The 15,605-nt window shown below is 44.9% G+C and overlaps 1 protein-coding gene across 4 annotated transcripts in view; it reads left to right on the plus strand.

The window, feature by feature from the left end:
• hdac11 (histone deacetylase 11) overlaps positions 1-7,672 on the plus strand; it is a 34,169-nt gene extending 26,497 nt beyond the window's left edge. For all 4 annotated transcript variants that reach the window (XM_031567611.1, XM_012838530.3, XM_031567612.1 and 1 more), the window contains 3 exons: positions 856-952; positions 2,880-3,058; positions 4,841-7,672. In XM_031567611.1, the coding sequence (XP_031423471.1) occupies positions 856-952; positions 2,880-3,058; positions 4,841-5,080 (516 nt within the window). In that variant the 3' untranslated portion in view covers positions 5,081-7,672. The remainder of the gene's footprint in view (positions 1-855; positions 953-2,879; positions 3,059-4,840) is intronic.
• Positions 7,673-15,605: the final 7,933 nt, after the last annotated feature.

Genomic DNA, 15,605 nt, shown 5'->3' on the forward strand with positions numbered 1-15,605 from the left:
ATGTGCATCAGTATGCATCAATTTTGTGCATATGCGCCAGAACCTCCAACTGTCAGTTGTCTCACAAAACGATCGTTCTTTCATTGTACATCTTAGCAGATGGTGTCATAATTTGCTAGGCTGTGGATAAGATCATCACAGAGGTAGTCTAATTGTTATGAAACCAACTGATTTCACAAAATACTGGTTCACTGGTTTTCCAGCCCCATCTGCCCCGCCCGCCCGCCCGTCCGTCCGTCCGTCCGCCCGCCCGCCCCCCCGTGTCCTTTTTGGCATCTTCGGCATGCATCAGTGACCAACGCATATAAGTACCAATGATGAAAAGCATGCGTTCTGCAATCGGGGAAAGGGGCTTTGGAGTGGCACACACATTCTCTCAGAACCCCCCCCCCCCCCCCCCCCCCGGGTGGCACGCAAATCTCTGCCGTTACGTAATGGTAACTGTATGAAATTTGTTGCGTGTCCTTTTTGTCCCTTGGTCCTCCTTTTTTGACAAAGTTGTCCTCCTTTTGAGACCAAGTTGTCCTCCTTTTTTGACAAAGTTGTCCTCCTTTTGAGAGTGGTGGCAGTGCTCACCGTAGCCTCTGGTCTCCCCTCGAATACCCCACAGCCGTTATGCATTTGCACCTGGAGGCTGGAATCTCCCCTGTTAGAACATCCCTGGCACATCACTCTTGTTCACACATTTGAACAGTTTCATTTCTTCAAATCTATGTTCCCTTCACTCATTAGTTTAGTGGCGTCCCATCTGACAAATGTCTTCATCCTTAACCAGGGGAAAGAATATGTGTGTTACTATGTGTGTGACTATGTCTGGACTCTGTATCAATGTTTTCTCCTTTTTGTGCCCTGTAGGGGAATGGACATGAGCGTGACTTCTTGGAAGACAGACGTGTGTACATAATGGACGTCTACAATCGCTACATCTACCCAGGAGATGGATACGCCAAAAGTGAGTGTGACCGCTGATGCTGGGGAGTTACCCATAACCATCAAGCGTCTGTTGGAGGGGGGACAGATCAAGTGAATGTTGCTGATGGAAGGATTGCTGATTAATTTATGATTATATTGAACACATTTCTGACGCTTCAATACCCCAAGAGACACACATATTACCGTAAGGTGTGGGAGGAGGAGACGGAAGGAAGGGAGGGAGAGCAGTGTGTGTTTGTGAAATATTAGTGACGACCAATGACCTAAAGGGGGCAGTGTTACGTATCAAGTCACGTTTAGGATTTCTTTTTTTTAAAGAATTCTGAGAAAATGAGAAATGCATGGTGGCTTAATGAGTTTTATAAAAGTGTCTCTGTCTGGTAGGAGGCATTAACCCACTAGTTTTTAAAAAAACTTTGAAAATAATGCAGAACTTGCTTGGCTCCTTCTGTGTTAAAGAAGCCGAATCATATCTTTCTATCCATACCAGCAGGGGTTGTGACCGGCTGGCCAGTGCATGCAATGGGACAAATATGAGTCATTTAACCAAGCTGTATAATTAAGTTGTCATTCTTTTACACGCATTCGAATACATTAGTGTAATTACTATGGTAAGCCATAACTCTTCTCAACACTGACAAACTGTCACTTTGACAGATTAAGCACTCTTTCTCCCAGTGAAGTTGAAATACATTTACCCCCAATTACTGCATTTTTCCCACCCTTTTAATTCAGTCTATACCATGAATTGATGAAAGGTGAGCGTATTAATCCATACATTTGTCCTGTCAATCCTGTACGACCCATGGGAAAACATAATGAAAAGTGCAGTCTGGCTTTCCAAGATAAGTCCCTCGTCGTGGCGTCCTTCTGCTGGCATTCGGTCTTTACATTTCCTCCCAGAGACATTGCCGTCCGTGACACTGAAATAACTTCAAAGCGGAGAGAAAAGCACCTAATTTGCACGTAGCGCTTTCCTGGAGTCTTCTTCATCTGCAGTTAAAAGTAGTGGAGACACTAATGAGGCTACACACAGGTTTTGTTATTAGCTTGAAAGAGAGCGGGGGGGGGGGGGGGGGGGGCTGCATTGTTGCAGATAGTTTCCTAAATGAACAGGCAAAGGCTCAAACTAATGGAAGGTTGAAGCCGAGACTCTGCTAACAGCAGACTGCTGGCCCTGCAGCTAATTACCGAGGAGAAGGACGAACAGATACACTTTGCAATTGAAATTTGTTGTGAGGGAGACAGTGCAAGACAAACTTTACTGTATATTCTTTATAATAACTTTTTTTTTTTGTTGTTGTTCTGATTAATGTAATCCTATTCTGCTGTGTGTACTACTGTATAATTACATACTGCTATATGACAAACTACCTTCAGCCCTCTACAAATGAGACAAAACTCATTGAGTGTATGTCTGTTGTATAGAACAGTCTGTTTGTCTAGTCATTATGAACCAGACTGGCATGTGGCTGTCAACCACCAGTGTTACAGCAAGCTCTTCAGAAATCCTTCTCCTTCTTCAGTAATTCTTTCATTTCTGCCAATCCCTGCCAATAGGAATCAGTTAAGTTCAGTCCAGTGGCATCAAGCCCAATGACTGGTGCAGCATATCCCAACCCAACCTGAGTGTGAAAAGTAGGATGAAGTAATCTAGCTTCAGGAATGCCACTTAACTCTACTATGATCTCAGTATTTACCGACAGCTTCCTATGAACTACATTTCATATTTCATAACCTGGGCATCCAGTAGTCAGTCTGTTGGCCTCTGGAGAGAATAGTGATGAAATATTAAAGGAGGATTATTCCTTGTTTGAGGAATAATATGGTCCAGTATTTGCCTTGTTCTTCCAATGAAGTTATTGCGGTTTTCTACAGTACAACCTGGGTGTCTGGTTGGTAGCCGGGCAAAAAAAAAAAGCGTGTGTGCCTGTTGTGCTGTACAGGAGCGATAAAGCGCAAGGTGGAGCTGGATTGGGGCACTGAAGATATGGAGTATCTCCAGAAGGTGGAGCTGCACGTGGAAGGGGCGCTCAATGAGGTTCTCCCTGATATTATCATCTACAACGCCGGCACGGACATCCTGGACGGTGACCCTCTTGGAGGCCTGGCTATTTCGCCGCAGGTATGACACTGCTGTTAGTCTGACACTTTCCTCACCTCTCGGTTTCTAGTAAGTACACTCGTCTGTGGGATATTGACTTGTCCTAAGAGTGACATAACCCTGTCATAAAGGTCAGCAGCTTTATGTTATCATTATCAGTAACCCTCATGAGTACATCAAATGTTTTGATGCTATGACATCACAATAGACAGAAGCTGTGATCTAAAATTCTGTGAGCTGTCATGACAGTGGCTGATGATGATGATGGCATTTCATTGTGATGTCACTGGACACTGTCTGTCATGACGACCTATGACAGGAAGTCTGCCTGATATGTTATGTCATGGGATCTACCATGACATGGGTCTGAAGACAGAGGGTTCAATTATAGTGTTTCCGGAACCCCCACCTGCTTAAGGCATTTTACAACCAAGCTGCCGCTAATCTGATCCAATCATCTTAGCCCTGTAGCCTCAGTGTTTCCAACAGCCTTGCATCAGTGAACCAAAGTCCCTGCTATCTAATAGTCATGAGAGTTATGGATCTGACTGGTCTTGCTGCAGTGCTGGAAAACACACTCGGCCACAGATACTATCTTTTCCATTACAGTAGGCATGTGCAGTAGCTAAAACAGCACAAAATGGTTGTGTCAATGGCTCCCTCTTGTTACTCTTTAAGCAAATCCTTCCAGGCTGCAGTCAGTATGATTGTCTTGTCCTCACCCAGAACCCCTATTCCTGTAAAAGTATTTAGTTGTGAAAATGCAATCTGCAAACATGGGCGCTATAGGAAACTCATGAGGCTTGGCCAAAGCTGTTCATTACGGTGACAGAATGCTTCACCCCTGAAGGTATACAAAGCTGCTCTGTTCTCAGGATGAGGTTAGCCTAGATTTTACAGACGGCGCCCATCAGCTCGCCCCAATGGCCTCTCCCATACTGACAAACAGTAAGTCACAGAGGAGACAGTCCCACATAAATATGAGGCCAATCGTTCAGCTGGGACACAGGGAATCTACTGAAGCTGGAGTCAGAAGTCTTAAAGGAGACAGAGGCGTGATGACTGTCTCTCTGTTTACCCGAGAGACAGATATTGGACCGTTAGAATTACCACTAATAATGCCATTGATCTGGGTGTAATGAAAAATAGATTTCGCCGGGCATGTGAGGCCCAGTTTGACTCCTTGTAAGAGCTGTTTATGATGTATAGCTTCATGTTCGGGATCTATAGGGATGTAGTCTTGTTTATCCCCCCTACAGCTATGCTTTAATCAAACACAGCTGAGTCTGTTGCTGTCAAGCCCTACAGCTGAATTGGGTGCAATTATAGTTTGGATGTAACCAGGGATTCGTCCAAATTAAGGCGTGGGCAATTGAATTCTGTGTGTAAAAAAGTATATATATAAACGCATTCAAGTGCATTCACTGTACCTAACTCCCTGGATGTAATGTAACTAACTTACCTGTGATAAATGAATGACTGAATGAATACATGAATGCCCCTTGTCCAAATGCCCTTCAAATGCATGTTTATGTTGTAAGGGACTCATCTCAGATGACAATATGACTAGATCACTTTGACTAGAAACACTTTATTGGGATAGTCCTGCTATGGAGACTTTACAGATGGTTTGTTAAAATTCAAGTTCACTCTTTCTAATTGTTCACTAAACATCACCTTAACCAAACCCAATTCCTTACCCTAACCTTACCCATACATTGAGCTCAGATATCAACAACCTTTGCCAGAATCGCAGACCGGACCTTTAAAGCACTGACCCCAGCCTCTGTCCTCTTCCCCTAGGGCATTGTGAAGAGGGATGAGATCGTGTTCCGGGCTGCCCGACGCCGGGGGCTCCCCATCCTCATGGTAACGTCAGGGGGCTACCAGAAGAAGACTGCTCGCATCATCGCCGACTCCATCCTCAACCTGCACCAGCAGGGCTTGATCGAAGGCGGGGCCGCCGAGGGGCCGGAGACGTCGCTCATGCCACTCCTGATGAGCAAGTCGTTGTCGTCGGGGGCAACCTTCAATGCCATTTGAGGCTGTGGACAGCAGGAGCTGCCTGAAGTCCAGCATTATTAATGGACCTCACAGGCTAAGCTTGTCCCAGGGATGCACTTCAGATTGGTTTTCTCTGCTGGCTGATAAAGGTGAAATAACCCAAGGCATGTTATTTGTTTTTAAATTAAAAAAAAACACTGGTTGTAATAGCATGTGAAAGAATGAAATGTAAACAAAACGTAAAAGGCACACCAACTGGTATTGTAATGAATTTTGGCATTTTGTCCTTTATCAGCTATCTGAGATGCTATGAGACTAGTCTCAATCCTTACAGGATGTGTCTTTTCACTTTAGCATTCAGGGAGTTTAACAGAGAACCGATTGATTCTCTTCACTTTCCATTTTAAGACAGGTGGTGCATCCTCCCACTCCGTGTGGCCAGTTTGAACTCTGTGCAGGGCATGTTTTCTAACCGCATTTCTACGACCAGTAAAACACCTCACCTTAGCTGTGGGCAGATTCTCACAGCGATCAACCTCACAGGAATGACCTACTCATTACTGGTAGGGTAGGAATAACTAACAGGAATAACAGGATTTTAGACGGTATGAATAACAGCTTGTCAGGGACTATGAGCTAATTACAACAGAGTGGGCAGCAAATGTAGATGAAATGGCTTCTTTTAGCGGAGAGAAGCTTCATGTTTGAGTTAATTTAGTGAAGGAAAAGGTACTTTGAGTTAAAAGCACTAATGTAAGTGCTGTGTGATGAGAATATAGAATGATAGAATGAGAGAGTGTGATTCATGATTTAATTCAATGTGGTCGTGGATAACAGACAGGTTCTAGAACAGAACTGGACCTGATCGGGCCCACACCCATTCCAGAGTCCAGCGTACATCTTTATTTATGCAGTGTGACCCCTGCATCCACCGATTCCACCGGTAACCACGGTTTCAGAGGTTAATGAGGCCTGAAATTTCAAAATAAACAGTTCATACGTTTTTAATTCTGTGCCACTCTGCCGCTCCATACGTGACTCACGTTTTTAAGCGCGTAATTTCTCATGTATGTATGTCCTCGACTAGGACATAAAGAAAGGAAGGAAGGAAGCTTAAAAAGTTGTGTACAATATATCTTTCATTGCTCCATCGTGAAGCAATAATCCCATTTATTCAGGAGAGGGACCACATTCACATAGTACCTTTTATTATGTTATATTGTCATAATTTTCCTAATTGTAATTGTATTAGGTATTGTTGTTGATGTCTTGTTGTTGTTGGTGTTCACTAGTATCCGTGGTTTCAGCTATCCGTGGTAGGTCTTGGAATGTATCCCCCCGCGGATACAGGGGCACTTCACTGTTAACAGTTAACAGTTTGAGTGGCATAAACAGAAAAGCAAAAACAAAAATGTTGGTCTTAAGTTACATGCGACAGTGACTATCTAGGAAAGGGAATTTCCAATTTGAGGGAACTGTCTGTTAGACTTGATGGACAATAGCCACATACATCAAACAGAATTACACAGCAGTAGTGCAATTACAGAATTACACAGCAGTAGTGCAATTTTCAGATTTATGGATTTGCCAACAACAAACAGTAGTTTTATGCACTGAAATCATCACAATACATGTGAATCCAATTATTAAGGATCCATTTAGCATAATGAGTTTTTCATTTTTTATTTTAGTGATGATAGATTATATTTGTTTGAATTATTTGTTATGTTTGTAAATGTAGGGAATATGTATCTACATATTTGCATTCGGACACCCACTGTGGATGGCGCTGTGCTTTTTGCTGTATTTTACTAAGAAACACACACACACATGTTTCTAAACACCACAATCCTAACGTTAGCCATCTGTTTTGTAGTAGGGAGATTCTAATGTCATTAGGTATTCACAGACCCATTTAAAGACACACTCATGCGATTTACATTTTACAGTCTTATAACAGCCCATCCAGGTGTGTTGTACTTAAATCCTTAATCCGAATATTTTGTATTCCTGTGTGAATCCTGCCTTGACTGAAATTAATAGTTTTAAAGCTAAAGTCGCCCTCGATCTGAGAGCCTCTTATGATGTCATTTTACTACTGTGCTGTGAAAGGCTGTAAAGTTTGATCTGTCAGAATGCTACCCCATTCAGAGAATGAGCAGAAACAGACCTGCCAGCGCCTCATCTGCTTAACAAATCTTCCATTCTCTCAGGAGTCAGCCGTTGGAGCTGAACGCAGAGCATATGATGACAGCGCTTTGTCCATATGAGTGGACGGTTAATCATGCTTAAAAAGGGTACCTTCAATTATGTCAGCTGGTAGATGGTGATGGTAATGGATGGGAATCCAATGGCGTGGAGTAGCATCTGGATTGCATACATCCTTTGAGGGTGGTGTTGAGTGGCGTTGAGTGGTTGTTGTCGCCCTGTGAAGCGGCGCCATTAATGGTTTAAAAGCGTAAAGCATTGTTTTGAGGTTTGTTTATGTGGCAGCCCACCACCTGACTCTGGTGAGGGAATCTTTCCTTAATTGTAAGAACGTGTGCGATAGACAGACTGCATTTGTCTGAAGTATCTCCATATAAACACAACTCTTTAAAAAACGGTTTACACACAGACACACACACACAAAGTAGTTTTGATCAAGCACCTTTTACAACCCAAGAGGGAAATTACAGGTGTGTGTGTGTGTGTGTGTGTGTGTGTGTGTGTGCCTCTAGGGACCTGCTCCCCTTTCTCCCTCTCTCTCTCTCTCCCTCTCTCTCTCTCTCTCTCTCTCTATCTATCTCTCTGTCTCTCTGTCTCTCTCTTCCTCTCTCTCTCTCACTATCTCCCTCTCTCTTTCTATCTCTCTGTCTCTCTCTCCCTCTCTCCCTCTCTCTCTCTCTCACTATCACCCTCTCTCTCTCTATCTCTCTCCCTCTTTCTTTCTCTCTCTCTCTGTCTCTCTCACTATCTCCCTCTCTCTCTCTCACTATCTCCCTCTCTCTATCTCTCTATCTTGGCAGCCTGACTCATCCTGCCTCTGCTCCTCCATCAGCTCTGACTGCATGTGTTATTTATGAGACCAGTCCATGGGAGCTTGGGGGGAAAATAAGACAACTGCAAGGGAAACAGAGAGCAAATAACCCCCCCCATAAAAGAAAACTTTAACTGCACGTAACGCACACCAAGGATCTTTTCTTTTTGTGTGTAGTAGTCTGTGAGACCTAATACATTTTGAAAGGAGATCTTCTTTCTGTGCGGATCTTGAGGCTTTGCGTCTGTCTGCCTGTCTGTTGTCATTAGCCGCGTTTGCTCTCTTCCTCGTTTGCTTGAGGGAACTGACTAATGGCCCTTTAATGAGCTGCTGGTGCTCTCTTTCCCACTCGTCGCTTCTCTTCTCTGAGGGCTCTCAGAAAACACAATGGCAGAACAGACAGGTTCAGTACCATTCACAACAACAGCCTGTAAATCGCCAGTGTTAGTGGTACGAAGGCTAATGAGGCTCTTGTATTGATAGGATGGAGACTGCTCTTCAGATGGATAGAAACATTAGCCCACTTTTAGCAGTGGGTGGGTATAGTGTAAAACATGGATAACATGGATACTGCCTTTTAGATGGATAAAAAACATTAATGCACTTTTTTTTTCGTGGATGTGCACAATGTCTGTCTACTACTGATCCTGAGTTGTCATGTTTTTTCTCTTTCTTTCTTCTATGCGCTGCTGACTAATGGCACCTTACGTTTTCATACAGCCATTTCAAATGTAATGTTTTCTAAAGCTTGCTTGGTCTTTGGCTGCACAGTAGGGAGTGCCACATGGTGCTCTTAGTACCTCCATGTGCAAATTGAATAAATAAATCTAAACTAAACCAAATGTCATTGTTGTTGGTGTGTATGTCCTACACCAGTCTTGTATTCAAATATGATTTATGATCGCTGTATAATAATAATAATAGCTTGCTACCGCTATATGTGTGTTACCACCATGTTTTAAAAGGACTCTCCACACACACACACACACACAGTGTTTTTAATAGTAGGACATTTTTTTGCTAAATATGAGGGAAATGCATGGCTCAATTCATCATCATAAGTATGTGTGTTGTGTTCATTTGCGTATGGAAAGCTTGGTGACTTTGCTGAGAGGTGCCGTGTAGCTGCTTGTAAACCAGGTTTTTAACGGGCGCTGTGAAAGGTCTGAGCACACGAGAGAGAGAGAGCAGTAGAGACAGAGAGAGAGGAACTCAGTCGATAAAACATTTAGGTGATACCGTTTTTAAAAGAAGGAGATGTTGAAACATGGTCTATATTGTAAAAACACCAATCGATCTCTGCCTAGAAACACAACCAAACATGACTGATGAGGGTGGATTGAGTCCTGTGGGGGTTTGAGAGATGATGTCACTCAATACAGTCAGAAGATCTCCCCATGGGCTTCTTCCTGGGCTCCTACTGAAACAACCACTGTCACCATGGTGATTTGAGTAGGTAGTGTAATCAACTTGATTGTGTGTCAGTGTATTGAACCTACATCTGGAGGAAGGGACAAAAACTCATGCAAAGATAGCCTCCATGATAAGACTAACAGACTAAGATGACTGTTATTAGTGTGTTATGATAGACATTGTTCAGGGTCTCAGGGCACATTATTCACATTGAGCTAACGGATAACTGACATGATGTGATGTGTTGATGTTGAAGCTGTGATGACGGCATGTGGAAAAAAATCAATTCTGGTATAGATGTCTAACATGACAGCTGTCATTGAAACCACTGCTAACGGTTATGGTATACTGCAATGTCATGAAACATTAACTGACACTATGAATGATAGAACACGGTATTTATACAGACATTATAATGATATGGCTATCCAAGTCTCATGGGGAGGATTCAGGTTCACTAACCACTGACAGCCATGGAAGATATCACTCTTATGAGACTTCTTTAGAAGTACATTTTAATTGCAGGTTAACGTTGAAGCGAGTGGAGTGATACATTATATCACTCTAGTGGTGTTATGAGACTTCTTTAGAAGTACATTTTTAATTGCAGGACAACGTTGAAGTGAGTGGAATGATAAATTAACTATACGTTAACTTTGAGGCTCAACTGAAACATTAGCTGGTTAATTGCTTTCACACACACACACACACACACACACACACACACACACACACCGACACAGGACACAGGACACACACACACACACACACACACACAGGACACACACACACTCACAGGACACACACACACGCATACACACACACACACACACACACACAGGACACACACACACACACAGGACACACACACACACACACACACACACAGGACACACAGGACACACACACACACACACACACACACACACAGGACACAGGACAGAGGACACAGAGCTGCAGGTCCAACGAGACTGGTGGAGTTTGTGTGTGTACCGTGTCTTGATCACAACATGGCCGCCCAGGTCTGACGCATCCCAAAGAAACCTGCAGAAGTTTCTTTATGAGTCGGCAGCAAACTAGCATCTGGCCAGCATTGCATCATCTCTCTTTGTCTCCCACTCTTTCATTATCTCTCTCTCCAGCCCCTTTCTCTTTCTCTATCTCTCTTTGTCTCCCACTTTCTCTCTCTCTCTCTCTCCCTCTCTCTCTCTTTTCTCCCCCAACCTCTGTCTTTCTCTCCACATATCCCCCTCTCTCTCTTTCCCTCTCCTATCATCTCTCTCTCTCTCTCTCTTTTCTCTCTCCCAACCTCTGTCTTTCTCTCCCCATACCCCCCTTTCCCTCTCCTCCCACCACTCTCTCTCTCTCTCTCTCCCTCTCTCTCTCTCCCTCTCTCTCTCTCTCTCTTTCCCTCTCTCTCCCTCTCTCTCCCTCTCTCTCTCTCACCTCTTTAGAGCTGCTCCCCTGCTGTCATGTTTTTCACACATGCTCATTAACGACCACAGACCTGGCACCCTCTCCAAGGCTTGTTCTCTTTATAGGGCCTGACGTAACGTGTAGCACGTGCGTGTCCTGCCCGACCCCTTACCTCACATTAAACCCCCACCGGCAGGGTCACGCAGGTGGAGGACGCAGACGAGACTTGTCTGCTCCTGCAAGATGAGACGGCCCCCGATGCTTAGTGGGTGACGAGGCCTACCGAAACCAGAGGTCTCCTGGCAAAAACACGCGATGCCCTCTAGGGGTGAAGAAAAAAAGACATGGACATTTCAGCTGTGCGTTAAGCAACAACAACAATCTTGGATAGTGTTGGACACTATGTGGGGGACGTTGCTGAGTTCTGCCCATTTGGAGAGTAACTGTGTCCTTCATATCCTTACAACGAGAAAGAGATACACTTCTGACTTCCACAATGTTGTGTTAAAGGTCAAATTTAAAAATGCAATCATTGGTAACAAATGATGTGGCGCTGTGGTTCATTCAGATAAGGAAGAAGAGATTAATATCATCAGGCATCATAGTATTGTGTAAATTCATTGTTCTTTCCACAGCAATATGCTCCCTTTAGAGGACTGGTGATTGTTGTTGGCCATAAAAGCATATTGTTTATGAAGAGATCTCAAACAATAGCATCAAAAGGATTCAGGCATTAATGTTTGAGAGCTCTGATAGCTGAAATAAGCTTTTAATCCCCAGCGATATGCAGAGCGAGAGAAATGCTACGGAGAGGGAGAGAAACATTTTTTGATCTCTGAAACACAGGTGTGGAGATCAAATTACAGATGGTGAAAAAGAGAGCTTTCATGTTCAACGGTCCATATCAGCCTCAGCTCCCTTTTGCCATGCGCTTTCATGGACGTTCTGGAATTTAGGACTTTGTGAACATAAAGTAATTCATCAACAGCACACAATTAAGACCAATACACTGTATCTTTAACAAGCATTTTTTACTAGACCTGTCTCACCCTCCTGTCCATCATCATTTTACCCACAATTCTGTCTGTCACTTTCATGAAATCCCACAATCCCTTTCTGCTAATTGGTGACATTGTTAAAAAAGGGCCAACCAAACTCACACACACACACACACACACACACTCCCGACCCCCATCCAGTACTTCTCACATCTCCTCCAGCGCAGTAATGGGAGCGCCGCGCACACCTCAGAGCTTTGCATATTGTAAAGACGATGCAATATAGATGGAAATTAGATAAGACCCTGTTATTAGACGGGGCCGCGGGGCGGCTGAGCCGAGACAGCCAGCCAGCCTTGCTAATGCAGTTCAGGGATTTGGGAGTGTGGGGAGCAGGTGCCTAATTTATTGTTTGCATTCCATCACTTGTTACAGGTAAATACATTCCAGGGGAGGAAATATATATTTGAATGATATCATTTCCCCCCTTCACCTTGTGCGTGTGTCAGGTAGGAGGCCGTTCATTAAACTGCTGTCAGTCATGCCAATGTGGATTTGTCAAGTGTTACATCAGGGGATTTCTACTGATTAGTTGCTGACAGGCCAAATGGGACCGGTAAACGCCAAACAAAAGACATCCCATTCATTCTAGTCTATGTTTAAGATCCCTGTTCTAAGGCGCCATTTTAAACCGGAGAGTTGTGTGGTCAGCCTCACACAGATCCCTGGTTGTTTGGGAACAAGATGGTGATTTAACAATTACAGGCTTTCTCTGTGAAATCTCTTATTTTGATGCCCAGGTGATCTCTTCAGCTTGACTCGGAATCACGTTGTTGTTTACGATGACTAAGAACATGATGAAAGGTTTTGTGGCATGTTCGTATCATTCTGTAAGTGTTTGTCAAATGATAAAGAATTAAATCAACTCAAATGCAAACCAACTATTAAAATAACCTATATAGACTTGTTAAAGGTATATATTTCTTCCATATTTGATATTAATTCTACCTTAAGTATGTCAGCTGCACATGAAGATAAATAAGCACCACCATTATGTTCTTATCTGGATCTCATTTAGAACGATGAAGTCACTGCAAACCTACTCAGAGCTGGTGGAATATTTCAGGGGTCTCAAACATATTTGGACACATTTCTCAAAATTATCTCATTAGGGGTATGTAGTCTCTCTCTCTCTCTCTCTCTCTCTCTCTCTCTCTCCCTCTCTCTCCCCATCCCTCTCTCTCTCCCTCTCTCTCTCTCTCCCTCTCTCTCTTTCTCTCTCTCTCTCTTTCTCTGTATATGTGTCTGTATGTAGGAATGTGTCTGTGTCTACGTGTGTGTGTGGGACACACTTTCTTGGCCAGACAGGAGCTCTCCAGAGGTCCCCTGGCTCGGCTAGATAGTGGCGCCCAGTTCGTTGCCGTGGCAAACGGGGCGAGATGAGAGGGCAGCAGCTGTGCCATTTGCTGCCTGGGCCTCACACCAGTGCCATACCAGGCTCGCTGTGCCACCCCACACAACCCATCAGCTCCCATAAGTGGCACCTGTGATGTGCTGACAGAGAAGAGGAGGCAGGAATGTGGTGTGTGTGTGTGTGTGTGTGTATGTGTGTGTGTGTGTGTCTGCATGTGGCTGTGTGTCTGAGTGTGTCTGTGACTGTGTGTATGTGTGTCTCTGTTTAGAGGGCGGAGATGATAATCAGACTCCAAAATCCTGTCCGGGTGAATTTGCCTTGTTAGAGAGATGAGGAAGGCAGTTTGACACATCACTGGCATGTGGCAGCAGCTCAGTCCCTGCTTCCACAATGGCAGCATCTGGCACAGGTGGGGTTTGAGGGGGAAAGGCAGAGGGAGGGGTGTGTGTGTGTATGTGTGTATATATGTGTGAGTGTATGTGTGTGTGTGTGTGTGTGTGTGTGTGTGTGTGTGTGTGTGTGTGTGTGTGTGTGTGTGTGTGTGTGTGTGTGTGTGTGTGTGTGTGTGTGTGTGTGTGTGTATGTGTGTGTGTATATATATATATTTGTGTGTGTGAGTGTGTGTGAGGTAGGGGGGGGGGGGGGGCATGTGCCAACAAGTGTTTCCAGAAGTCTACCCAGTCCCACCTCAGGATGTTCAACACTGCTTCATTACTCTCCTCCTTTTAAATTATCTTTCCTACCTGTTTATCAATAGCGGTGGCATTGTGAAGGTGGCAACCCGGTCCCTGTACCCTGTTCCTACACACATGTCACACACTCCCATGATAACTGTGGCAGGACTCCATACAGCATCCACTTTCTCACTGAAAGAGTGCAACCGCCTTTCATGAGTCTTGTTTTCCACTTTCAGAACAGTGGGGGGTACATTGTCCTGCAGATGGAGAACCGAGCAAACGAAGAACCGACCACAGAGACTCTTGCTTTGGCTTTGAGGAGATTTCCACAGATGCTCATTTTCTGTTCCTCTCCTATCCTTTCCTCTCCCTTCCCCTCCTCTCCTCTCCTCTCCTTTCCTCTCCCTTCCCTTCCCCTCCCCTCCTCTCCTCTCCTCTCCTTTCCCCTCCTCTCCTCTCCTCTCATCTCCTCTCCCCTCCTCTCCTATCCTCTCCCCTCCTCTCCGTTCCTCTCCTCTCCCCCTCCCCTCCTCTCCTCTCCTCTCTCCGTCCGCCGCTAATTGAAAGGCACACAAATGGGTAGTGGGCGCAGTGGGACTCCGTGCGTGATCGTGACGGATGTGTTGATTCTGTGGCGATAGGAGAGTGCTGGTGATGGTTCAGTGCTTGCGGGCTGACTAAGAGAGCCCCCCCCCCCCCACCCCTGCCGTGATCTCTCGGGGTGCACGGTGGATATTTGGGCTTATTGTTTTAGTTGCATCAATCCAATTTGCCATCTATCTTGGCAAACACAACGCCTTGCTATATCTTGCTATATATGTGTGGCGGTTACGCAACTCCTCTCCCACTATGTGGTCTGATGAATGTTCTCGCTGGAATGGATGTTTTGGTTAAATGTTCTGTGCAAAGTGAGATGACACGCACACACACACACACACACACTCTTAATATCTTTTCTCCCTCTTATTCACACAAAGACTGCACACAAAAATACGTATTTTCTCCAAACTTTTTTTTTTTCTCTTTTTAGTGTTTCTCTGTCTCCCTCATTTCACACATACACACTAACAGACACATACAAACACACTAACACAATGTACACAAAGAAATACATATATTAGGACTCATTCCACGCGCTAAACATTGTATTCCTGAACAATGAGACGACACCCCCGTGTCTCACCACTCCCGCTTGCCCTCGCCAAAGCATCCCCTCACAGCCTCGACTCTCGCCAACCGTGCTGGGCAGTCCAAGGCCTCCACAGGAGTCGCCCCAAACAAACCCACTGCCTGATTACAGGCCCAATCGCTGTTCCAGGCGCTCCAGCACTGACCTCCTCTATTAGTCATGAAACAATGAGATCACACAGCAGCCCATCCCTTCCCCATCCCATCCCCATCCCCTCCCCTCCCCTCCCCTCCCCTCCCGCCCGCCTGCCTGGTGCTCGGGCCAGAGCTAACTCTCAGCAGCAGTGCCCCTCGTCTTGCCGCAGAGGCCTCCATCCGTCCATCGCAGCAAGGGCCGTGCGGGAAACAAATACTGTATCACAGCAACAGAAGATTTTAGGCGAAGGGAGTGTGTTTATTATTGGGTCTCACTCGCTCTGGTGTTCTTCTTCTAGTAGCA

This window comes from Clupea harengus, chromosome 5 (assembly GCF_900700415.2).
Source record: "Clupea harengus chromosome 5, Ch_v2.0.2, whole genome shotgun sequence".
In the NCBI taxonomy this organism is placed as follows: Eukaryota; Metazoa; Chordata; class Actinopteri; order Clupeiformes; family Clupeidae; genus Clupea; species Clupea harengus.